The following is a 27,441-nucleotide window of genomic DNA, read 5'->3' as shown; positions in this document are numbered from 1 at the left end:
AGCTATTTTTGGCCTTTACATGTGAACTAAAATTAACTAATTTTAGGAATAAGAATGGTACAGAGTACACAGCTATACTTTTGGATTTATTAACAATTACATTTCAAAACTCACTTTAGGAATCCTATCAAACAAAGGAAGACTATTTGAGACTTGTGGGTGAACTGATAACCATCATAGGAGCTTTGGTAATACTTATAAGTGAGGTAAGTCACAATATTTTATTCTGTACACGTTAAGGCTAAATGGTACGCTGTACAATTTACTTGGAGAACTGCAACTGATGAAATAAATTATCTGACTATCCACTCTTGCCATCTATGTGGCAAAAATAAATTTAAAGAAGATAAATCAGTCGAAATCTTGAGATGATATTTAATTTTCAATACTGAGACTGTTATCCAAGTCAGAAAATGATGCAATTTACTGAAGAGCTAATGCAGCTGTTGTTGTCATGATATGTAAGATCAGAGTCATGATATATAAGATCAGATGTAGTATTCTTCTTCAAAGGTTTGTGGGAACAAAGTTTAAGTTGCCCACGAATCAGATTTATTAAATATTAGTGAGGAAGCAACTTGGAATTCTATTGGACAATGCAATAAAATGGCAGGAAGTTGATTTACAATGTGAATCCTTTCATAAGTTCCCAGACTCAAAACTGTGTTAAAGGTGGTTAACAAACATTAATCTGAATACAGGCAGAGTGTTGGATTCTAGGAATCCAGTGCTAAACATAATATGACCGGAATTTATTCTGTTAGCTGCAGAGTAACTGAAGGTGTATTGCACCTAACATTATATGTTCCTATAGCAAAATATACTGACTGAATGATTTTTATTTTATCAGAGAATTCCTACAGCGTGGGTACAGGCCCTTCCATTTCAACAAGTCCACACTGACCCTTGGAGCATCCCACCCATACCCATCCCCCTTAACTCTCCTGCGGTGCACATCCCGAAACACTGTGGGCAATTTAGCATGGTCAATCCACCTAACCTGCACATTTTTGGCCTGTGGAGGAAACCCACACAGACACCGGGAGAATGTGCAAATTTCACACTGTAACCTGTGGGTGGAATTGATCCTGGGTCCCTGGCGCTGTGAAGCAGCAGTGCTAACCACTGAGCTGCTCCTAAAAACTTGACTCTGGTGGGACTTAAAACCAGGACCTTTGAACAGCACTGTCAACACACACATAGAAGTCCAACATGATCTCCATTGCACCACACCACTTTAAAGGTGAAATGCTCTCTGTAGAATTCCTACAGTCTGGAAACAAGCCATTTGGCCCAACCTGATCCTCTGAAGAACGTTGTCAATCCATCTATCCTGCACATCTTTAGACTGTGGGAGGAAATTGGAGCATCTGGCAGAAACCCAGGCTGACACAGGGAGAATATGTACACTCCACACAGACAGTCACCCAAGGGTGGAATTAAACCCTCATCTTTAGCATTGTGAGGTAGCAGTGCTGACCACTGAGCTACCCTCTGGCTGCTTATTTCACATCAAAACAGAACTTTAGAAGCTGAGGTCATCACAAGAAACCAATAGCGAAAATGATCTTTGAATTTTACATTTCAAAAAGTGCTGTCCAAATCCACTACAGATATCACATTGTCATTATTTGTGAAAGTTGCCATTATTTGCAACAATCATGTGACCTTATCTTTTCATGCTAAACAGTGGACATTTGCAGTATTTCTGCAGCCAATTTACTCAACTCAAGAATATTATAGACAGCATTATGTAGATTGTCATTCAAAAAAGCTATTTCATTCCCTTTCTCAAGGATAAGTGCTGATGATACGACAGACAAATATGCCTTAATAGACTGGTAAGATTCTGAAAGCCTAAGGAATCATCACTAACAGATTTGATTGCAAGATCTGTATTGTCATGCACACTGATTACAAAGGATTCCACTCTCTCATTGGTCACCACCTTTATGATTAGCAACATGATCTCATAATGTTTGTAAGCCTTTTCTTTCCTAAAAGCAACCATGATGTGCTAAGTTTAAGACTGTCTGACATCTCCGCATTCTTTCACAAAACTAGGTCCTGTTAAAACTCTTTCAAAATCGAACTTACCCTCCACACTGTTAGCTGACGGCAGTTGTGCACACTGTCTAGAAAGCTGAGCACTTTTATAATAGATCCCATGTATCCACAGTCATTATACCAAATTAGGACAGAATGATCATGGAATACCGTGAAATACTTTGAAGGTTAATTAGTATTCCTGATGAAAGAGAACCTTTAGGGAATGGTGACAATAGTATGACAGCCCCTTTCATTGAATTTGAAAAAGGTGTACTTCAACCCGAAAATGGATTTTTTAAGCTAAGCAAGGTACATTATGAAGATACAAGGAAGAATTGGCATGGTGGGTTGTAAAAATACATTGAGAGGTTTGATGATGAATACGCTACAGTTAGTACATAGAGCACAGAACAGTACAGCATAGTAACAGACACATTGGCCCATCATGTCTTTGCCAGTTATGATGTCATTCTAAACTAACCCCATCTGCCTGCATATGATCCATACCTGCTCCTCTCTGTCTGAGTGTGTTTCTGTCTAAATGCCCCTTATGTGTTGCTTTTGTGTCTGGTTCTACTAGCTCTCCTGGCAGCGAATTCCAGCCACATATCACCTTCTGCTTAAACAAAAACTTGCCTCGCACAACTCATTTAAACTTTCTCCCTCTGTCAGATTGCCCCTCAGCCTTCAATCTAGTGAAAAAAATCCAAGTTTGTCCAACCTCTGCTTATAACTAACACACTCTAAATTCAGACAAGACCCTAATACCCTTTTGCACCCTTTCAAAAGCCTCAACATCTTTCCCTATAGTATAGCGACTAAAACTGCACACAATACTTCAAATGTGACCGAACTAAAATTTTATGCAGCTGCAATATGACCTGCCAACTTTTATACTCAGTGCCCTGACTAACAAAAGCAAGCATGTTGTATGCCTTCTTTACCACCTTATCGACTTGTCTTGCCACTTTCTGGGAGCTATGGATTTGATCTCTCTAGATCTCACTGTATATTAAAAAAAGTTTTAGGAAACTGAAATCAGACATGACTTAGAGGAATATAAAGCTAGCAGAAAAGAACATAAACAAAGAATTAAGAGGGCTAAAGCAGGTCATGAAATATCCTTGGCAAGTAGGATTAAGGGGAATCCCAAGGCATTTTGTGTGCTTATTAGGAGCAAAAGGATAACTGGGGAAAGAGTAGGTCCACTCTTATCCACAGGAAAAAGAAGATGATTTATGCATGGAGCCAGAGGAAGTGGGTGAAGCCCTTAATAAGTACTTCACATCAGTATTCACTAAGGGGAAGGACGTGGATGATGGTAAGATGAGGGAGGGGTACATTGATATTTTAGGGCATGTCAATATTAAGAAGGAAGGGGTGTTTGGTGTCTTGGAAAACATTAAGGCCATTAAGTCCCAGCGTCTGATGGGATCAATCCCAGGATACTGAGGGAGGTAAGGGAGGATATTGCTGGGGCCTTGACAGAAATCTTTGTATCCTCTTTAACCAAAGGTGAGGTCCCAGAGGACTGGAGAATAGTCAATGTAATTCCTTTGTTTAAAAAGGGCAAAAGGGATAATCCAGAAAATTATAGGCCAGTATGCCTTACATCAGTGTATGGAAATTATTGAAGAAGATTCTTAGGGAGATGACTTCTTCACATTTGGAATAAAAAGAAAAGACTTATTTAGGATAGTCTGTTTGGCTATGTGTGGGGGAGGTCTTGTCTCACAAATATGATTGTCACTTCCTCAAACAAACTCAAAGTTGATTGTTGTGGGAAGAGCAGTGAATGTTGAATGCATGGGCTTTACAAGGTTCCTCTGGTAAGCTGATCCAGAAGATGAAGTCACATGGGATCTACAAGGAGTTGATAAGTTGGATCTAAAACTGGCTTACTCATAGGAGACAGGGTTGATGTGGAGAGGTGGTTTTCTCGCTGGAGGTCAGTGACCAGTATTGTTCCACATGGATCAGTGCTGTGACCTTGATATTCGTGTTATATATAACTGATTTGGATGAAAATGTAGGTGGTCTGTTCAGTAAATTTGGAGGCAACACAAAAATTGGTGGAGTTGTGAATGTGAGGAAGGTTGTCAAAGGACATAACAGGATATAGATCAGTTGGAAAGTTGGTCAGAGAAATGGAAGATTGAGTTTAATCCGGACAAGTGTGAGATTATGTATTTTGGGAAGTCAAATGCTAGTATTTAAAGATATCTGCCTGGCTTTCAAAACAATATACATTTCATTTGGACAAGAGTGCCCGACGGAATAAGTGAGAGAGCTATGGCTAGCAAGGAAAGTTAATTTAGTATATTAGATCTAAGTAGGAGGGTTATAAATTTGCCAAATGAATTGTAAGTCTAGTGATTGAAATAATTTTGCAATTCAGCAAAGGAGTCTCAAGGGAGAGAGTAACCTGAATGTGTAAAATAGCAAGAAATATAGAAAAGAATTGTAAATTCTTCCATTGAGATATAAAAAGGAAAAGATTAGCAAAGACAAAGCTGAATCAATTACTGAATCAGGAGAATCTATAATGGGAATAGAGGAAAGGCAGAAAAGCTAAATTAGTGCCTGTGTCTGTCTTTACAGACTAAAACGTAAGGATTCTCCCTAAAAGAATGAAATTCCATTAACTAGTGAGGCTGTGGATCTGAAAACAATCGATATTTGTAAACAAAATAGTAGTGATGGAAAAGCTAATGGGATTAAAAGTTGACAAATCGTAGGGACCCAATGATCTTTACCCTAGAGCATTGAAACAGATAGGCTAAGTGACAGTGGATGTGCTTTACTTGGATTTTTAAAAGGCTTTTGCTAAAGTCTCACACAGCAGGTTAATAGCAAAAATGAAAAGGGACATCATCACTCGTAGGATAGTGAATTTTGGAGTTCCACAACCCGGAGGGCTACAGAAACTCGGTCACTAAGTAAACTCAAGAAAAATTGATAGATTTCTAGTTCTTAATAACATGAAGGAACATGGGATTAGCACATGAAAAAATGCATTGAGGTCCTTATATTTTGCTCTGTAAAGACAGACACAGGCACTAATTTAGCTTTTCTGCCTTTCCTTTATTCCCATTATAGATTCTTCTGATTCAGTAATTGGCTCAGCTTTGTCTTAGCTAATAGTAGTAGTCTCCAGGGGCTGAATGGAGATTACATCTTCTTCCATGTTCCTATGCATCTGTGAGGAGTAAAATGGAACTGATATATTTCTACAGCTTTAGTGAATCAGTTTTGTAAAATCTATTTAAGTTGGTTAATGTAAACAGTAAGGTGGCCTTGCCATCGTCCCACCAGATTAAAAGGCTGCTTCCTCATTAGACAGAGCTGACTGAGGGTGGTTTGACTGAGGGTCCCATGCCTCAGGCAAGGGGTGAGGTTGAGAAGGAGAGTTCTTCACTCTAACCACAACTGGTGTAGGAATTGAGCCCATGCTGTTGCAACAGTTCAAAACAAACCAGTCATCTAAGATAATGGACCCCACTGGGGCTGATCAAGATTATGTGTCAATGAGAGTTAGCAAGACAAATTAAAGTAATACAATTGCAAGCTGAAATACCCATGGAGTTGATTCATTTTCCAGACGAGCTATACCTTTCCTATTCAGTTGCTCATGATGGATTCAATACTAAGTATTTATTTTCATTTCCAGATTCCTTACCTGTACAGGATTGGCCCAAGAAATTATTTAGGCAATACATCTATAGGAGGGCCATTTCCATTGCTGTTGTAAGTATAGTCTTTTACTTTTGCCTTTTTGTTTTCTAAGTGAACCTAGACAGCTTATTGGAATTTAGTTAGAGAATGTGTTTGGCAGTAAAGTTGGTCCAATGCCTTGTAAATGCCTCAATTAAACCTACCTCCGCTACTCTACCAGGCAATGAAGCTTCTAAATTTCTTTTGGTTTTGGTAGACCTGTGCAGCTGCAGTAGTATACTCCCTTATAACCAGAGCTTTGGAAAGCCCATCTGCACAGATGACAGACTTCACCACCTTTCACACAGATGCAGACTCCTAGGAGCAGACAGCAACAGATTTCACCACAATAGCCAACTTTCCTCAGGTACAAGGAGTAATCAATTGCACACATCTGACTGTTAGGATATTCCTTACAGCCATAGAGATTGATAAATTAGAAAGCATTCCATTCTACCAACATTTAGCTCTTACGTGACAACAGGATGATGTTCCTCAAAGTGTGCACTCAATTCACAAGCAGTTAGCACGTTGCAATTATCCTGTAAGAGTTGTACCTACCTCAGTTATTCCAAGCCATTGCCCGGGTACATGCTTACTATGTGGTGATAAGGTTTATCCTTTACGGGGATGGCTCCTTATAACTCTGATAGCCTCTGCTGCCCCAATTGTTTTACAATGTGAGCTACTTTCAGATGTGGGTCATCACTGAACAGGAATTGGGTAAGCTTTCATAAAGCCTGGAGGAATTAATTAGTGGGGAGCAGCTATTGATATGCCACAATTGCAAGAGTTCTAGCTTGGGATATTGCTCTTTGTATATACTCTGTGGAGATCAGTACTTTTGTTATCAGCAGACTGGTCCAGGTTACTGGGTGTGACTTATACAGAATCTCACACTTTCATGTATGCACTCCTGCTGTTGCCATGTGTGGCTTTCCAATCAGCTTAGCTAATCACTCCAGGGAAGAATTCATACACTTGAACTAGAACCCAGGGACACAGCCCCAGAATAAGGAGAAGACAGAGATGAGGAAGATTTTCTTCACTCAAAAGTCAGTGTATCTTTGAATTCTCTGTCCAGAGAACTGTGAAAGCTCAATCATTGTATATAATAGACAAAACCAATCAGTTTCTAGAATAAGGGTCTCGACCCGAAATGTCAAGCTTTCCTGCTCCTCTGATGCTGCTTGGCCTGCTGTGTTCATCCAGCTCCACACTTTGTTATCTCATACCGTACTATCTCAGTTTCTAGAAAAAATGGCACCAAGCGATTTGGGGATGGCATATGTAACTGGTATGGAGATCAACAGTTACAAATGGCCTACTGCTGCTCCTGTGACACAGGGTATGAAATGCCAGGTAGCTTAGAATGTCAGGACAATTGGCACGTTTGTTTTGCAACTTCACAGAAAACCTCGGATTTAGAGATCTAATGATTGAAGGCCACATGCAGACAGTAAACCTTACTCTACACAATTTGTCACAATTACATAAGACACTTGAGTACAAGTACCTACATTAGGTCAGTGCTGTGTGCAGTAGTCTCCTGATCAATGGAATTAGGCAGCAAGAAATTTGCAGTTTATATTGAATGAGTTCATACTCGGTCGACTTTACCATTGTTGAAAACCAATTGGTCATCATATACTATCAGAGAAAAGTTTGCTGTTCATATCAAAAGGGTCAGAGCTGACTTACCAGTGCAGTGTCAGCTGGATTCTCATTCATCCCACCTTCAAGCGGTCGCATCAGAAGTGGTGGGATTCACATCAGAGCTTTCCCAGTTCCAGTATCTCATCCCATTTCTAGCTGCCATTGAGTTTGTTTGCAGTACCTTCAGAGCTGGCAGTACCATCTCTATCTTAACCCACCTTCTGAGCAGGAATAAAAACTGGTCAGTTGGGAACTCTGAAACAGCAATGGGATTGTGAATCGGGTAAAATACTGCATCCCATGCTCATTCCGATGCAAAACTTCGGCCATAGTTTTGTATCTTGGGCATTTTCAGCTTTTAAACATGACTGTTTTCAAACAATGAAGCGTATCTTGTCTTATGGAATTCCGTGAGGACAGTATATTACCTTTCTAATGTGGGTCACCACGCCAAAACACAGCCCTTATTTTGCAAGATACAGACATTCAGAGTGTAAATTTATACTTATTGAGAGTATATGGTACAAAACCCAATTGAATGTACAAATATATAAAATTATTAAACTACTGTTTTTCAAAAAGCTTCAAATTTTATAAGTCATGAGTTTTCCATTTTTCTAGGGTTTGTTACTCTCTATTGATTGCTGTGGCAGTTATCATGAGAATCCTTGGTAATGTTGAAGAAGCTGTTCCAATTTCTTTGGCTCTGATCATTGGTTGGTGCAACACCATCTATTTTGCGAGAGGTTTTAAAATGCTCGGACAGTTTTCCATTATGATTCAAAAGGTAGGAAAGCAATTTAAAATTATTTATCCAGGATGGAAACATTTTAGCACATATTGAAAACAGTTATATTGTCCCTGATAACCAACAAGTTATATCTCACTGTTTCCCCTGACGGATCTTCCTGAACATTTCACTCCCACCACATTTTCAATTGGATCTCGCTCCCACCAGAGCTGTTATTATCAAACTCAAATATGTTTCTATGAGCCCAGTGAGCTGTGGCATTTTGTTTTTGCTTTCTCAATTACCACTCACAGTTTGAGGAGCTTGAATAGTAAGTATAATTTCCAAAACATTTTAAGTAGCAATACCTTGCAATTATATACTATCTTCAACACAGAAAACAATGCCTAAGTGTAGATCGGTAAGTACAGATATAATGAGTGAGTGGTACTTGCCGTGAGTTAGAATGTAGTTTTGGACGAACTGATGTCTCTGGAGGGTGGAATATGGGAGATCAGACAGGGGAGTATTGGAATAGTTGAACTGGAAGTGACAAAGGTTTGGATGAAGATTTCAGCAGCAGCTAGTATGTGGCAATGCCACAAATTGGTAAATGTTTCAGAAGAGCAAATGAGTAGACTTTGAGATGGACAGGATTTAGGTTGAAAGCTGAACTCAGGATTAAATAGAATGTGGAGTGTGTGAACAATGTCTTCACCCTGAGACCATGGCCAGAAAGGGGATGGAAGTAGCAGCATGCAAACAGTTTGTGGTGGTGGTCTTAATGTTCTCAGTGTTTAATCAGGGGACATTTGTTCCATTCAGAAGTGCATTTCAGACAACTAGGGGAATAAAGAGGCAGTGAAGGAGTTAATGTAAAGAGTGGAGATGCAGATGTCATATGTGTGGAATCTGATCCAAATGTCTTAAGATAATGTCATCAGGGGCAACTATAGATAAGGAATAGGATATGAGCCAAAAATTCATGTTATCAGTTTTGTTAGCAGAGTTTCAATTATGAGAAAGACCACCACTTCCTTTGTGGAGCTGACTAATCAGATGAGATCCGATAGAATGGTCTCATTCTCTGCACAAAGCCTTGGCACATATTTAACTGAATTGTTCCAAGCTGTTAGGCATTGTACACAAGCTCTCGGGCAGTATATCCATGAATGTACTAATTCCTGATAACTTCACATCTGCCTTTTGCAGTGTCCTGGCTTCTTGATGTCAGCATCCAAATCTTATGCAACTGAGTTGGCAGCTGATGTTGCTCTTCCCTCTGCTTACCCTAACTCCTACACATTTTTATTTAATTATACACCATGAGTGTGAACACTCATCAATTAACTTAACTTTCAGAGTACATTTATTGCTGAACTATTATCTGATATTTGATCTGATCAGATCAAGTGACAGTAAACTTTCAGGAAGACTGGCTATCTGTTCCTCAATTGGTAGAGGCCTCTGCAAATTTCTTCACATTTTCATTTTAAGTAGAAGGGAAAGACCAGTGATAAAGAAGAAAGTTGAATAGTTGGTGAAAATATTTACAGCTTTTATGTGGAATGTGTGGGTTGAGAAACAGCAAGCAGAGAAAAAGAATAAAGTATGACAAAACCCTGGACAACATTTCGTTCAATGTTGCTATTTGTCTTGAAAAATATAAGTAAAAATTCAACTAATTTCTAGGATATATTTTTCAAAATTCTGTTTAGGGTTTTCATTACTCAGTCACCACTTAAATATAAATCGCTGTTAAAGTGATGCGACTTCCTAAATACGTCGTTTATGGATTTTTATTTCCTTACAGATAATTTTTGGTGATTTTATGCAATGGTGCTGTCTGGTATTAATCTGCATCACTGGATTTACATCTGGTATGTGTTCATTTTAATAAAAAGTATTTTAGGTTATTAGAATAAGTAAAACAGGAAGCTTTAAACCCAATATCTGTGCGATGTAACAAAAAGAAATAAGTCTCTTTACCCCTATATCAATCTTCTGCAGCGTGATTTCATTCAAAAGGGCCCCAGGGAATAAAGAATGAATGTGATATGTCAATGCAGAATGATGAATTCCTGTGCATGAAATTAGTTATCAGAATTGGAAAAGGTAAATGTATGATCATATTCCCTGTAATGAAAACATTATGAATACTTTTTAGTTCCATCAGAAGTTATAATATGGACGTGTTTATATTCCATTGTCAATGAACACATTTCCACTATAATAGGCCTCAGCTACTGCGTATAAATTTTCCCTTCCTTTACATCCAATAGAACATTTCAAAATTTATTATGCTACACCATTCACTGGTGACATTTCAATTGAAAACAAAGCTCACAAAGTGTTGTCTTTTGTCTTTATTCTACAGCCTTTTATGTCATGTTTCAGACTCTAGATTTGAGAAATTATCCATATTTCCGGGATTTTCCAATGACAATGTACACCACGGTTGAGCTAATGATGGGCTTAATTGACCTTCCTGTTCCATATGATAAGCCAACTCCCAGTATCCTATACGTTGGATATGTTCTATACATGATTTTTGTGTATCTTCTACTGTTAAATTTGTTGATTGCGATGATGGATGACACATATTGGAGAATTGCATATGAAAGAGAGGAACTTTGGAAAGTGCAGGTAAGCTATGTTTTATGAATGCAGTTAATGAAATTTATAATTAGCAGCTGTGTAGGAAGTAATCAAATTCATCAGCCTATTTCTAATAATACAGAGATGGGTGTAAAGGGCGGTATTTGAATCAGTAGTCTACAGAGGCTAGTTGACGAATTCTGCAAGTTAAATATAAGTGCCATGATATCTAATTTACCTGAGAAAGTATGCAATATAGTTAATCAATTTTGATAAAATTTCAATCAATATGAAGAACGTCCTGCCAGAACTTAGAATAGATTTTTTCCATCTTCTCCCATGAGGGAATTCCTCATCTGCAACTAATGTCTTTTGAAATTGCTAAGTTCTATGCCTGATTTACAGTTATACAGCTACCGAGGTGAGATAGGTTGTCATTTTGCAGAGAAAATAAGCATGTCTGGAATTGTCCAGTCTGGTATAAGTACAAATTTTTCTTTTGCATTATTTACCTACTTTGCAATATCACATTTGTTCCTCATACCTCAATATTTGTGATCAATTTGTTCAGAAATGTTATGGCACATCTTTGGAGCAAGTGGGACTTGATCTCTGGCCTCTTAGTTAAGGACACTACCACAGGACCATAAAAGCCCTGAGTACGAATTTACTTATTATCCTGCTAAATAAAGAATATTGTTCAGCACTCATATATAAAATGACCACAATTATCTGATAAATAGTGCAGTGCTAACAGACAAAATTGTGATGTATTCTTAATCAATTCTCTTCCAACGCACTGTATGTTATAGTGCTAGTTTGTCACAATCAGGAAGCTGGTGTGTTTAATCGTTAATGTGTACCAATACAGATGATCACAGCTAGAATGGAAGCGGGGTATTCTACTATTGGATTTAGCTTATGGTTCCAAGGTCTAACAAATCATCTATTTTGCCATCACCTAAACCTTGTTACAATATGCCTGTGCATTTAAAATGTGGACCCCACCCATAATTGAAAAATCAGTTGAGTTACACAACTGTGTTTGTAAAGGAGGAAAAAAAATCCTGTTTTCACCATTTTAGGTAATACAGTTCACTGGGTACATGTTATTATCGTTTATAAGCTATGCTGCCATTCTAAGAATGCAGAAAACTTTAACCAAATATTTTCCATTTATAATCATATACGAATGTGTTCCTGGTTTTAATTCCCACTGTCGATATATACTGGTACAGGTTTTGTAGCTGGCATGAAACAAAAAACATAGGCTCTCCACTGCATTGGTACTTATCCTCAGACTTTCCACATACTTTGGCAGCACTGGGACTTACAATTATTCAAAAGGCTGAATGCAATGATGCCTTCCACTGAGAAGTCAGAACCTTAACAAGCAACTATTTTTTCCCTTAACAAATCAGATTGAACAATCCTTACGAAGACACGTTGGGGTGAAATTTTACCCTGAAACCAATGGTTGGGGTCAGATGAGATTTTGAAATTCTAAAAATCTCAAATATTATCTATCCTGCCTCAAATCAGCTTGGTTCCAGTTTTAACTGAGGCAGGAAAATGAATGGGCGACCAACTCCCTGAAGGCAGGTGAGCTATTTCAGAGACCTGCAGTTCTCAGATTTGAGCTATTTTATAAGTTTAACCTTGGCTGCTCAGGTTTCTCTGCCTTCAAAAAGAAACAGTAGCTGAAGGGAAGTGAATGCAGCTTCATGAAGAAGGTGAGTTCCCTTACTGCATTTAATGTGTTTAATAGGAGGCAAAACTACTTTCCAGAAAATTGCCTTCTTCCTTTGGATCCCCCCTCCCAAACAGGTATTCACTGTTCCTCGTTTCAGAAGTTCCAAACTATCTACCTGATTCTACAGCCTGAATGTCCCCACCTTGTCTGAAAGCCAAATTGTTGATCAGGCTGACTTCTTGGTCAGGATCCTACAAGTAAAACAAAAACATGCTATGGAGTCAGAAGTCCAAAACTGCAGGTTGCCTAAAACTCTGAATGCCCTCCCAGTTTATCAAATCCCAGTCAGGATCAAAGTTTAAAAAGTCCAAATCAGGAAGTGTAAATTAGAATATTGCACATAATATAATGTCACCTACAAGAAGTGAATTAGAGGTGAAGAAAGAGATAATTCAGACAGAAAGATTAAGCAAAAATAATTATTTCAACGCTTAATTTTTATCATTTCTACCTTAAACAATGATCTAAATCCAAAATATTGAGTATTCATTCTTCTGAAAGTTAATTTTCAGTATCAAAGAAGTTGTTTGGCAGATATTAAGATACATTGGAATGCAGCCGCTCTAATGTTATCTGGCCCCACATTTATGGGCTTTGAATGAGTAAATTCTATAGCTTCTAATACCATTTTTAAAAATTCATTATCTTTCAACAAAATGGTGTTGCAGTAAAGCTTTTGTCGGAGTGGGATAATTCAGCCAGAAATTTCCTGAATCCACTGTTCAGTTGGACATGTTTGGATGGTAGCAGTTACTGTGCAAATTCCACTTTGATAATATTGCATTTTGATAGATTCAGTTATTTCTGTCATGTAATTAGGAATCTACTACCTTTGAGTTGATATGGAGATGGATTACTGGGGAATGATGTGAATGTTGGTGAGGATTATGAGGGGAAAGACAAGGATTTGTAATCACTTTCTCCAATTTTTAAGATTTGCTTTTGATTCGAAACTAAAGTGGTATTAATAGGAACAGTCCATGGATGAGAAATTAAATTGCTAAGTCATCTTCTTCAGATTGCAGCCACCATTCTGCTTCTAGAGCGACGAGTGCCAGTATTTCTGAGAATCCGCTCAGGAGTTCCAGGAAGATCTCTGGGCTTTGATGATGACAAGTGGTATATTGGGTAATCCAAAAGTGGCATTTCAGCATTTTACATATTTATGTTTTATTTCAAACGCAAATTTCACTTATTTAATATAAATTTTCTTTTATTACAGGGTTGAAGAAATTCTTACTGAGACAGTAGGAACGAAAGTTCAAGTCCCAGCACTACATGCGCAGAAGTACTCTCACCATCTAGGTTGGGATGCAATTCGAAAAAATCTTGCAAAAATCATAAGCATGAGAGATTCTTCTGAGTCTACCTCTTTTTAAGGAGTGTTTTCTTCATAATGATCGCCATTCAGACATCCAAAATATATTTTTCTCAGTTTTGTTACTTGTACTGTGCAATACTGATCAAATGATTATAACACAAAAATCATACACTATTGTGAGTGGTTAGACTAGTACTTGACACGCTAATTTTAAATTCTTCTTTCAATCACTTAACAGAGTTAATTTTATTTAAATTCCTTTGTTGAAGTAGAAGAAAGAGGACTTTATGCTTCAAACATGCTAAACCATTCATAAAATTGTCCAATAAAATAGTAGTTTTCAGATTATAGCTGACTGCTTCTTCTTAAGTCAGTTTTAGTGTGTTTTAATGAATAACTTGTGAATGTTTTGCATTCCACTGAGTGGTTGAAGTGTTATTTCAAAATGATTATTACTTCGATCTGTGTTTCTATAATCAGAAATTATTTTTGAACACAAACATCGGTAGGGATTGTCGTAATCACCCATTCTAACTACAGTGGGACGACCTGAGAAACACAAAGACTTAATTTTACACCAGACAAATTTTCTAAAAGAAGGGAAAAGGATCTGTTAATACAAAAGCATGGAGGATACATCATAGAGGAGAGGTACGTTTGGAATCATACATGTGAGGGTCGTGGAGGGGTGCTTTTGGGGCCAGAGATCTAATTTTTCCATTCATTTGTTGGCCTAACTGTTCAAAAATAGATCAAGAGTATAGATGGCAGAGAAATTGCTGCTATAAACAGAAGTTTAAATCACTGTGAATTCTAAATGAGCTCACATCCGTTATGGACCCCTTTAAAATATTTTAAGAAGGTAGCCTGGACCCTAACGTTTTCTTATTTTAAAGCTGGATACAAAGTGAGTGTTTCAGGTGTGTCACAACTGATCAAACCACTCAGTTTTAAGCAAAATAAAATTTATTTAGACACTACAGTTGAAACATGAACAAAAGAATGTTGAATTTAGAGTAACTTAACTATTGGGAAACCGAACTGACCCGATACAGCAACTTAACCAATTAACTGTTCGAATATCGTAACATCCCATAAACACAACCCTTGGTAGAAAGGTAAAGTCAAACACAGATTTCTGTGATAATAAAATGTGAGGCTGGATGAACACAGCAGGCCAAGCAGCATCTCAGGAGCACAAAAGCTGACGTTTCAGGCCTAGACCCTTCATCAGAGAGGATTTATTATCTTGGAATTCTCCAGCATCTGCAGTTCCCATTATCACAGATTTCTGTGGGCAGGAGGGAACAACATCCAGAGAGAGATTTCAGAGAAAGTCACAGGAACCCTTTACTGAAGCTTCCAACACTTCTGGTACTCAAAACGTTTTGTAACAGCTACAGATTAAAAAATCCTAGAAAAATCCTGACATGAGAGAACTGGCCAGTCCCCTTCCATTGTTAAATAGTTACTCCCTCGACTCTTCAACACCTCTGCCTTTACAACCTGTCTTCAAAAAAAGCCCAGGTAAAAATAACCTTTTTTAAAGTGACCGCATTTTCACACATCTTAGTGGGATTTTCCCCCCCAGTTTCAGATTTGTGAGAAGCTATTAAGTTTCATCTGTCCTAGCACTGATTTGAAGCCATGCTGCAGTCCACTAAAATAATTATTTGTCTTCTCTTAGAGTTTTAGTAAAAGAGACAATAAGGCAGATCCATCCTCATTGACATTTGATTTGTATGATAGGGAATTTCCCATGATTTGCCCTGCATGTTGTTAGTGATGGTTGAACAACCAAAGGTGAATTGTTTCTTAGTTCTCAAAACCAAATGTAAAATCAAAATTAGCTAGCCACTTTATTCAAGACAAAACCACTAGGGACTACTTTTGACATTGTATGACAGTGTAAAATGGGTGGCAGTACGAATTCAATAGCAGTATAAAGTGGGGTAGCAAATTGGCAGCCATTTAATCAGGAAAGATGTGAAAGGGCTGAGAATATAACTGTTCTACACTTCTCACAATGGGCGGAGCCTGACAATGTGGTATTTCCAAGATTAGATTTAGTCTAATTCTTTTTTGATATGTATATTAGGCAATCTTCCACATTAACAAGTGAATGCTCACTCCATTGTTCTATGGTTTGCCTTATTCAAAGAAACTGTGGTAATTACAGCATGTGCTTCTAAAATCAACAGTTGTGTTATTTTTTACTGTTAACAGTAAGCCATTTGTTTTTGCTACTTTTATAAATGTTAATGTTATAAAGTAAGAGATGTTTGTTCAGGCAAAAAATGTGCAATTAAAATTTGGTATTCTTAAATAGAATGTGGGAATGAGTGTACTTGTATCATGGAATAAAGTTTAACATTGCAAGATTTTTAATTTCATCTGTTTTTAATTTAAATCCTTCAACTCTAACCTTCCTTGGTAGCATATTATTCTGTCAAATATATTTTCTAGAAATTTCAAATGTTGAATGTACTTATGACAGGTGAGCTCATCAAAATAAAAGATGTTGGAATATTTTCCATTTTGAGAACACTGTGTTGTAAAGATTCACAGGCCAAATACAGCACAGTTTGATGCAAGTGACATTCCTTTCACTTTTTCCCAATGAGTAACCTAAGAAGAATACACTGTATCACACCTAACCAATCAAAATCATTTTTGATTTCAATAAACCCACAATTCAATAGAGCTAAAATTCAGCCATTTGGCCTGTCGAGTCTGCTCTGCCATTCAATCATGACTAAAAAGTTTCACAATCACATTCTCCCACTTTCTCCCTGTAACCCTTGAATCCCCTTGACAATCAGGAACCTGTCTATGTCCATCTTAAATGTGCTCAATGACCTGGCCTCCACAGCCTTCTGTGGCAATGAATTCCATAGATTCACCACTCTCTGGCTGAAGAAATTTCTCCCCATCTCCATTTTAAAGGTCATCTCTTTACTCTAAGGTTGTTACCTCGGGTCCTCATCTCTCCTGCTAATGGAAACATCTTCCCAACCTCCACTCTGTCTAGGCTGTTCAGTATTCTGAAAATTTCAATTAGATCCCCCCCTCATCCTTCTAAACTCCATTGAGTATAGACCCAGAGTCCTCAAATGTTTCTCATTTGTTAAGCCTTTCATTCCTGGGATCATTCTCATTAATTTCTTCTTGACTTGCTCCAGGGCCAGTACATTGATTCTAGCGGAACTTTCTGTGGTTTTTCTGTGAATGATATGAAGTTAAGTGCCGATTATTAAGTGTCAATTCATGTTAAATCAGATGGGGATGAATACCCACTAGAAATAGGATTGAAACCAAACAAGTTTCTTTGAGGTGAAATTTCTATAGTTAACCGGTGGGTTTCTACTCCATCATTTCAGCTAGATTAGATGTCATAAATTAAGAGGCAGTCTATTAACCCCATCTATTCCATTGGAACATTGGTTTCCTCCTTACTTGAAGATCTCAAAAGAAAGCTGGGTGAGCTATGAGGCAGTTTTAAACATGTTTCAGTCTGGTTTGGACAGGTTATGAGAGTGGAAAAATTCATAACAGATAAAATGTGTGTGGAGCTGGATGAACACTTGGCCTGCTGTGTTCATCCAGCTCCACACTTTGTTATCTTGATTCTCCAGCATCTGCAGTTCCCATTATCACAGATAAAATATAATGTGGTTTAATGTGGATATATGTGAATAAAAGTGAGAGACCTACGATAACAGTACAGCTGCCTTTGAGATCCTAACCTGCTCTGTCTTCCCCCCCCCCCAAGTCCTTCTAATACCATCAGTCTGGATGTCACTTAATGCAGTCTTTAGCATCATATTATTGTCCAAGATGTTGGAAACACCGTTAAACTCCTTAAGAGCTCTCTACACCAGGACTAACTCGAACATTTCTTATAACCGTTCTACACTTTTAAACCTAACTTCTAAATCTGTAAAAGCTATTGATTATGTTCTTCTAATGGACTCTCTAACCTCAAGTAATGCTGATCCCGCTAACTTTGACTTCACCTAGTGCATGCCTTGTGCAATGTAACGGCATGCCTAAGTCTTTTTGATCTGTACATCCTTGCTTACTATCATCTGCCTGTACTGCTCATTAACAAAGCTTTTCACTGTACTTCGGTACATGTGATAATAAACAAATCAATCAATGAATCAAACTCTTTCAGAACAATTACTTTATGCAACATCTCCCCCAAGGTGTTACTCCCATGAGTAATGTTTCTACGCTCATGTCTGTAATTACACTGACCACTACTGCATCTCTCCCTCAAGTATCTGAAAGATTGAAAATTCAGGTGATCTGAAGGTTTCACAATTATAGAACATAGAACATAGAACAGTACAGCACAGAACAGGCCCTTCAGCCCATGATGTTGTGCCGACCATTGATACTCATGTAAGCACCCTCAAATTTCTGAGACCATATGCATGTCCAGCAGTCTCTTAAATGTCCCCAATGACCTTGCTTCCACAACTGCTGCTGGCAACGCATTCCATGCTCTCACAACTCTCTGTGTAAAGAACCCTCCTCTGACATCCCCTCTATACTTTCCTCCAACCAGCTTAAAACTATGACCCCTCATGTTAGCCATTTCTGCCCTGGGAAATAGTCTCTGGCTATCAACTCTATCTATGCCTCTCATTATCTTGTATACCTCAATTAGGTCCCCTCTCCTCCTCCTTTTCTCCAATGAAAAAAGTCCGAGCTCAGTCAACCTCTCTTCATAAGATAAGCCCTCCAGTCCAGGCAGCGTCTTGGTAAACCTCCTCTGAACCCTCTCCAAAGCATCCACATCTTTCCTATAATACGGCGACCAGAACTGGACGCAGTATTCCAAGTGCAGTCTAACCAAAGTTTTATAGAGCTGCAACAAGATCTCATGACTCTTAAACTCAATCCCCCTGCTAATGAAAGCCAAAACACCATATGCTTTCTTGACAACCCTGTCCACTTGGGTGGCCATTTTAAGGGATCTATGTATCTGCACACCAAGTTCCCTCTGTTCCTCCACACTGCCAAGAATCCTATCCTTAATCCTGTACTCAGCTTTCAAATTCGACCTTCCAAAATGCCTCACCTCACATTTATCCAGGTTGAACTCCATCTGCCACCTCTCAGCCCATCTCTGCATCCTGTCAATGTCCCGCTGCAGTCTACAACAGCCCTCTATACTGTCAATGATACCTCCAACCTTCGTGTCGTCTGCAAACTTGCTGACCCATCCTTCAATCCCCTCATCCAAGTCATTATTAAAAATTACAAACAGTAGAAGCCCAAGGACAGAGCCCTGTGGAACACCACTCACCACTGACTTACAGGCAGAATATTTTCCTTCTACTACCACTCACTGTCTTCTGTTGGCCAGCCAATTCTGTATCCAGACAGCTAAGTTCCCCTGTATCCCATTCCTCCTGACCTTCTGAATGAGCCTACCATGGGGAACCTTATCAAATGCCTTGCTGAAGTCCATATACACCACATCCACAGCTTGACCCTCATCAACTTTTCTAGTCACATCCTCAAAGAACTTGATAAGGTTTGTGAGGCATGACCTGTCCCTCACAAAGCCGTGTTGACTGCATTTAATCAAGCCATGGTCTTCCAGATAGTCTTTCAGGATGTTCTCTGTTTGGTGTGAGGACTACTGGTTCTGTTTTTGACTACTTGCAGTCTGTAAGTCATTGTAGTCGAGATGTTCCCGTTTGAGTTCAATGATCCCAATCAATTATTGATGGCTGACTGATCTGCAGTGAGAAAAGGTTCCTACAGTTGTTTTGTACAACTCCTTCAGCTCTATCAACAATACATGGTTGCTGCTGGTCTACCAATTTCAAATGACCATAACCTATCCTGCTAAGGTCCCATATCCAGATCTGTTGCCCTGGCTTAAGTATATCAACCATTGTACATAGAAATATCCATTATGGTGGATAGTTTGCTGCACATTGTATTGCTTACTGGAGGGTTTCCTGTCCTTTTGTGGCCAAAATAGTGGTTACCCTTCCAAAGATAAAATGGAAGCTTCACATTTTTCATGAGAAAAAATGATAATTTCCTGTCTTTTTTGGCCTAATAAATAATTCCCATAATTTTCTCTGACTTTACCAAAGAAATTCTTTTGCCTACAGCATTAAAGATGAATTGCACCGTGTAACACCTTTCTTTGGGCAATTCATTCTATCCATGGTGCTTCTAACTACATGCATTGTCTCACATTTTAATCAAGACCTCCTCTGATAGCTTCACTGCCTGATTTCTGGTTCTGCAGTCTTACTAAATCCTTCCCATCTTAGTAATAGCCTCAGTAGGAGATCTCCCACTCTGAAGCATTGCTTTCATTCTGGCTTTCCAATATTCCCAATACTGTAATCTTGGATTAAATTACTTCTATGTCCCTTGATTTTCCTTACTGCGGCTGTGCCTTACTCATTATTGCAGAAATGTTCACTTTGAGCTGTTAAATATTCATCTTTCTTTCTCATCTTTGCAGCCTGTAATTGTCTTTATTTATTCCAGTTTTCACTTTGAAACCATTGCTGTCCATTCACTCTCTGTTGCTGATCTCTAATAGGAAGTGCTCCTACATTTCATAGTGCATGATGCAATCTGTAACTACCAGCTGTGATTAGTGTACCAGCTCAATGTGGCTTTTAGCTCAACCTTCCTGCTGTGCTTGTCTTCCACGTTGGAAATGCTTTGTTCTTCCCCTCAGTGCAGATTCTCTCCTGTAGAGTCTTGCCACAGTTTGACTATTCCAGGTATTTTGTGCAACTGATTGTCCAAGTCATCCTGAAAGCTGTAATTGGAAATTTCTTCTCGTTTCAGTGGAATCTGTTCTTTACAGCTAAATCAATTTCCAATCCCCATCACCATATTGTATAAGCACAAGATGCCTACCACTGCCAACATGCAGTGGAATAAACTGTTGCTATTAATTCCTTTTCTGAATTGAAAAAGCAGATGAATTTGGTATAAAATGATAGATAAAAACAACTAAAAATTCTAACAGGCAGAGAATTCTGTCTAAAACATGATGTTGCATTATAGCAATCAAATACAAGTTAATTAACGAGAAACACTGTAACCTGGACTATTGGGAGATCTAGGATAACAGAACTGTCCTCTTCAGGATTCTGAGATGTTCTATCTTCTCTCATCCAAATCTTTATGATATCATCAGATCGTGCAGCACTTCATGTAGTCTTCAATATTAACCCTTTCAGAACCATTGCCTTATACAACATTGTCCTCTCTTGCAATCTGCTATGTATAGTTCTGTCATTTCAAGCTTGTTGCTGTTCATTCACAATTATGAAATCTCACATTACTATATGGTGGCAATGACAATCAGACCCACCAAACTGGAGGCAGGGAACAAGAGTCTGAATTGAAGACCAATGATAATAAACCATGTGGCCAGCTCAGTAATCCAAATCCAGAGGTTGGAAAATATCCGAAGTGAAGCTTGGTGGAGGTAGGGACCACCAGCTGTACATGTTAGGATGTGCCTAAATTTAGAACTGCACATAGGGAAACCTGGGTCAATACAGTGTGGAGTTGGAGGAACACAGCAAGTCAGGCAGCATCAGAGAAGCACGTTAGTTGACGTTTCGGGTTTACACCTTTCATCAGGACTGTGGAGGGGGAAGGGGTCTACCTAAAATTCTACTTGCAAGGAACTATGAACATGCAATCCAAGTTCCCCTTGCTCAGCAACACTCCCCAGGACCTTGGCATTAAGTGTATATGTCCTGCCCTGATTTTCTTTTCCAAAATGCAGCACCTCACATTTATCTAAATTAAACTTCATCTGCAACTCCTCAGCCCGTTGGCCCATCTGATCAAGGTCCCCTTGTACACTGAGGTAACCTTCTTTGCTGTGCACTGTACCTCCAATTTTGGTGTTAGCTGCAAACTTACTGACCATACATCCTACGTTCACATCCAAATCATTTATGTAAATGACAAAAGGCGATGAACTCAGCATCGATCCTTGCGGTACACTGTTGGTCACATGCTTTTAGAGTGAAAAGCAATCTTCTGCCACCACACTCTGTCTTCTAGCTACGAAGTGATTTTTATTGTGCAATGATTGAAGGAAATTGCAGACAAACTAAGTTACATAGATACCTGAGACGCGTGTTGTTCCTTTTAAATGCTTGTCATGATTGAGGCCAGGAATCTTCAGGCCATCTTTCACTAAATTCTGGGGCTCAGGAATTACAAGAATTTGAGTAAGAAACAAACCAAATGCTAGATTCAGTGAAAAAGAGATTGTAGACACAGTTTATATGATTCTGAATTATTATGATTCTTTATCAAGTGAGGCTGCTAGTATAGCTTGAGACACCCTTCATTTAGCAGCCACTGAAGAAAGTTCAGCCTTAACTTCGAAATAGGCTGGGGCAAGTCTTCTAACTCTCTCAAAATGGAAACTTGAAACAGTAGGAAAAGAAGTCAATGCCGTCCATAGAGGACTTTACAGATAATAGTTTGCTCATTCCAAACAGAATTACTCAGAAGGAAAGGAAGCCAGCACACAAGTCACTAATTTACTCAACACTGAAACTTTGGATCTTCCTGTACTTTTGGATCCAAGGACGTTATCCCTGTCAACTCAATTATCTGTTTTTAGGACAATCTACATATAACATACCTAAATGTTGTAGACACTTTCTATGCTCCAGATCAATACATTATTCAGAGTGTGAGGAGAAGGCAGACTTTCCAATGATGAGTGTGAGTTAGTGTGATTGTAGTGAGTGAGTTGGTGCTTCTCCAAACCCTGGTTAAAATTACATGTTTTGTTGAACAGTATCAATGTGAAACCTATTGTCATCTGTTCACATTTTGTATTCTAATGCAAGTCCTTTTTATGTTAAATAAAATTATTTGTTTTTGGTATTGGTAAAGCTAAATGCTCCAGTATTATTTGTAAGAAAAGCTAAATAAAACCCTATAAAACCTGCAAATAATGCTATTGATTATTCATTTATCAGTAAAAGCAAATTATTGCAGATGCTGGAAATCTGAAATAAAAGTAGAAAGTACTGGAGTAACTCAACTGGTTTGGCAGCATTTATGGAGAAAGAATCAGACAAATGTTTTGAATCTTCAGAACGGAAAAGTAACCTTCCAAAGAGGAATCATAGCGGACTCAAAATGTTAACTCTGTTTCTCTTTCCACTGACCTACTGAGTATCGCCAGCATTTTCTGCTTTTATTTATTGAATTGATAATATGACAGTCATTGAATATTATACATTTGAAACTTGTACAATTTTGACTCTTATCAGTTACAACAAATAATGAAATAAAAAAATTACATTCAATAATCATTCTACACTGTTTTAAAAATGTATTCATGGTATGTGAACTTGCCTGGTAATTTCAAATTTGTTTCCTATCTCTAATTGTCCATGAGCAAATGGTGGTCTTCTTGAATGCCAGCAATCCATAGGCACAGTGTTATTAAAGGGAGTGTTGCAGGTTTTTGACCCAATAATAGTAGAAGGGATAATAAAATGTGAGGCTGGATGAACACAGCAGGCCCAGCAGCATCTCAGGAGCACAAAAGCTGACGTTTCGGGCCTAGACCCTTCATCAGAGAGGGGGATGGGGTGAGGGTTCTGGAATAAACAGGGAGAGATGGGGAGGTGGACCGAAGATGGAGAGAAAATAAGATAGGTGGAGAGGAGAGTATAGGTGGGGAGGTAGGGAGGGGATAGGTCAGTCCAGGGAAGACGGACAGGTCAAGGAGGTGGGATGAGGTTAGTAGGTAGGAGATGGAGGTGCGGCTTGGGGTGGGAGGAAGGGATGGGTGAGAGGAAGAACAGGTTAGGGAGGCAGAGACAGGCTGGACTGGTTTTGGGATGCAGTGGGTGGAGGGGAAGAGCTGAGCTGGTTGTGTGGCGCACTGGGGAGAGGGGACGAACTGGGCTGGTTTTGGGATGCAGTGGGGGAAGGGGAGATTTTGAAACTGGTGAAGTCCACATTGATACCATTGGGCTGCAGGGTTCCCAAGCGGAATATGAGTTGCCACAATGATGCCACCCGAAGGTTGCAGGAACAGCAACTCTACTGTCAAAGGTGCCTTTTAATTGAGCCGCTGAACTGAAGCAGAAGAACAGTAGCCAGAAGTACTAAAAGGAAAAATACAAAGAAAAGCAAATGAAGGTAAAATTCCCATATAAGCATACATGATCTAACTTCTGAAAAACACTGCGTTGAGAAAATACACCACACAATTATAAACACTGTGACTGGTCTTTTCAACAAGTAATCATCAGTTTGATTTTTGTATCAAGATGGCAGTGGAGTAGCAACATGTGGGGTCCTTAGCCCAGGAGCCCATGGCTTGTCTATTCCATCCACTTTCTTTTCTTTTCTTTCTGTGCTCTTTTTTAATATTTGCATTTATTGTAGCATTTTACCCTCATTTAATGACGTTTGCAAAAGATGGTTTCTCCTGGCCCAGGTCCAGTGATGAGATAGCTTCAAGTAGGCCAGAACAATGGTGTAGGCCTGGCATTTGGCATCTCCTGGTACGGCAGTTTCATCCAGAAAAGACAATCTCACAGTGTGGCGCTCTCCCGGTGTGGTGGTCTTGTTCGGACAGTGCTGGTGACATTCTCACAATGCAGCAGTTTTGTCCAGGTGGTGTGGTCTTGACCTGGAGGTCTCACCCTGTCATGGAGGTCTTCTTCGGTGACTTCTGCGTATTCCAGCAAACCGGCATGAAGGTCTAATCCCGGTGCGGAGGTTTTATCTTGGCATAGAGGTCTCATTCTTACTTTGGAGGTGACGTCCATGTCTTCCAACAGCCCAGTGTGGAGGTCTAGTTCCGACTTGGAGATCTTGCTTTGATGTGGTAGGTGGCCTTGGCCTGGCCCTGCATGACAGTTTCAGCCAAATTTTCCAGCTTACCCCAAACCCAGGCGCCCATTAATTGAGCTGTGATGAACTTCTACTTTCTTTTTCTTCTTATTTAAGAATTCTTTCATTAATTTAGGTCTCATGGTATGGCGACTAAGAAAAAAATTTCACTGTATATTTGAAAACAAACGTGACACTAAATCCCTGTTCTATTCTAAACTGTTTCATCTTTGAATACTTTGAAATATGTTGATTTTTAGTCTGCAATGCTAATGCTTGAGCACCGTTCTCACTGGGAGTGTAAGGTCATGAAATATACCCTTTTCTATTCACTTCATGTGAGAAAACACCTTGAAAAAGCAGTATAATTGGTCACTTTTATAATATTTCCCATGGATATTAGGGTGCAGCAGCATAAAGATCTGAGGTTTGTAGAGTTTGAAAACATCACCTGGGTCCAGTGGTGTTTGACTGCATTTATATACTCCACATAATGTCATCCTTTAATTAGAACACAGAACATAGAACTTTACAGCACAGTACAGGCCCTTCGGCCCTCGATGTTGTGCTGACCTATCATACCGATCTCAAGCCCATCTAACCTACACTATTCCATGTACGTCCATATGCTTATCCAATGATGACTTAAATGTACCTAAAGTTGGCAAATCTACTACCGTTGCAGGCAAAGCGTTCCATTCCCTTACTACTCTCTGAGTAAAGAAACTACCTCTGACATCTGTCCTATATCTTTCACCCCTCAAGTTAAAGCTATGCCCCCTTGTGCTCGCCATCACCATCCTAGGAAAAAGGCTCTCCCTATCCACCCTATCTAACCCTCTGATTATTTTATATGTTTCAATTAAGTCACCTCTCAACCTTCTTCTCTCTAACGAAAACAGCCTCAAGTCCCTCAGCCTTTCCTCGTAAGACCTTCCCTCCATACCAGGCAACATCCTAGTAAATCTCCTCTGCACCCTTTCCAAAGCTTCCACATCCTTCTTATAATGCGGTGACCAGAACTGTACACAATACTCCAAGTGCGGCCGCACCAGAGTTTTGTACAGCTTCACCATAACCTCTTGGTTCTGGAACTCGATCCCTCTATTAATAAAAGCTAAAACACTGTATGCCTTCTTAACAGCCCTGTCAACCTGGGTGGCAACTTTCAAGGGTCTGTGTACATGGACACCGAGATCTCTCTGCTCATCTACACTGCTAAGAATCTTTCCATTAGCCCCGTACTTTGCCTTCCGGTTACACCTACCAAAGTGCATCACCTCACACTTGTCTGCGTTAAACTCCATTTGCCACCTCTAAGCCCAGCTCTGCAGCTTATCTATGTCTCTCTGCAACCTACAGCATCCTTCATCACTATCCACAACTCCACCAACCTTAGTGTCGTCTGCAAATTTACTAGCCCATCCTGCTACGCCCTCATCCAGGTCATTTATAAAAATGACAAACAGCAGTGGACCCAACACCGGCCCTTGCGGTACACCACTAGTAACTGGTCTCCAGGATGAACATTTCCCATCAACTATTGCCCTCTGTCTTCTTTCAGCAAGCCAATTTCTGATCGAAACTTCTATATCTCCCACAATTCCATTCCTCCACATTTTGTACAATAGCCTACTGTGGGGAACCTTATCGAATGCCTTGCTGAAATCCATATACACCACATCAACCGGTTTACTCTCATCTGCCTGTTTGATCACCTTCTCAAAGAACTCAATAAGGTTTGTAAGGCATGACCTTCCCTTCACAAAACCATGCTGATTATCCCTAATCAATTTATTCTTTTCTAGATGATTATAAATCCTATCCCTTATAACCTTTTCCAACACTTTACCAACAGGTCAGTACTGATCATGGTTTTTTAAGCTGCTCTGAGACAAGCACGTATTCCCTACATGTGACTCATGATTTCTCTCAGTATTTTATATTTAGTATCTTAATCATGTTCTAGTCAGATCTCTATTATAAATGGATCCCTGTTCGATCAGTCACTGGGATTATCAAGCAATCAATCTGATTGCTGCACAGTCTGTACAGGCTCCTGTAATTCAGCCTGCAAAGACAGCCTGATATGACTGGTTTGTTGCATGCTAGAGATCTCTACTTTGTACTGGAAACAACACACTGCATAAACATCTTCAACATAATGGAAGAAATGCAATGAAGCTAAAGATTATGAAAACAAAGTGGGGGGTGGGTTTCAATACTTGCTTCCATTTAGAGGCCTTCATTAACTACTCATGCATGAGCAGTTCAGCTGAAGAATCCTTGCCACTTCCATTAACAGACATGTCCAAAATCTCTCAGTCCTTTCACTCTCAAAGCATGTTATTTTTCCTATTTATTCATGCAATGTGAGCATCTCAGGTAAGGACAGCATTTGTTTCTTATCCTAATTGCCTGGAGTGCAGTTAAAAGTCAACCACATTGCTGTGGGTCTCGACTCACATGTAGGCAGACTAGGACAGGGTGGCAGTTCTCCTTCACTAAAGGACATTGTGAACCGAATGAGTTTTTAGGACAATCAGCAGAATTGAACTGTGTCTGTTTGAAAACAAACATTGATTCATGACAACTAACAATGCAGGAATTTTATCTGTCAACTCATTTCCCATTAAAAGGGAAATCACCTCTTTCCTACTGATGATTTGGTCTTTCAGCACTCTACCCTTCAACTGATTGCAGTCACTCCACGTCCTGCTCCAGAATATGGTT

At 39.2% G+C, this 27,441-nt stretch overlaps 1 protein-coding gene across 1 annotated transcript in view; it reads left to right on the top strand.

Annotated features, from left to right (window-relative positions):
* LOC125457873 (transient receptor potential cation channel subfamily V member 6-like) overlaps positions 1-13,996 on the top strand; it is a 45,889-nt gene extending 31,893 nt beyond the window's left edge. The window contains exons 10-16 of the mRNA XM_048542592.2: positions 120-206; positions 5,720-5,796; positions 8,041-8,206; positions 9,963-10,029; positions 10,527-10,795; positions 13,519-13,628; positions 13,723-13,996. Coding sequence (XP_048398549.1) covers positions 120-206; positions 5,720-5,796; positions 8,041-8,206; positions 9,963-10,029; positions 10,527-10,795; positions 13,519-13,628; positions 13,723-13,879 — 933 coding nt within the window. The 3' untranslated portion in view covers positions 13,880-13,996. The remainder of the gene's footprint in view (positions 1-119; positions 207-5,719; positions 5,797-8,040; positions 8,207-9,962; positions 10,030-10,526; positions 10,796-13,518; positions 13,629-13,722) is intronic.
* The last annotated feature ends 13,445 nt before the right edge of the window (positions 13,997-27,441 follow it).

Source organism: Stegostoma tigrinum, chromosome 14 (genome assembly GCF_030684315.1).
Source record: "Stegostoma tigrinum isolate sSteTig4 chromosome 14, sSteTig4.hap1, whole genome shotgun sequence".
Lineage (NCBI taxonomy): Eukaryota > Metazoa > Chordata > Chondrichthyes > Orectolobiformes > Stegostomatidae > Stegostoma > Stegostoma tigrinum.
This window is presented reverse-complemented; position numbering and strand designations above follow the sequence as displayed.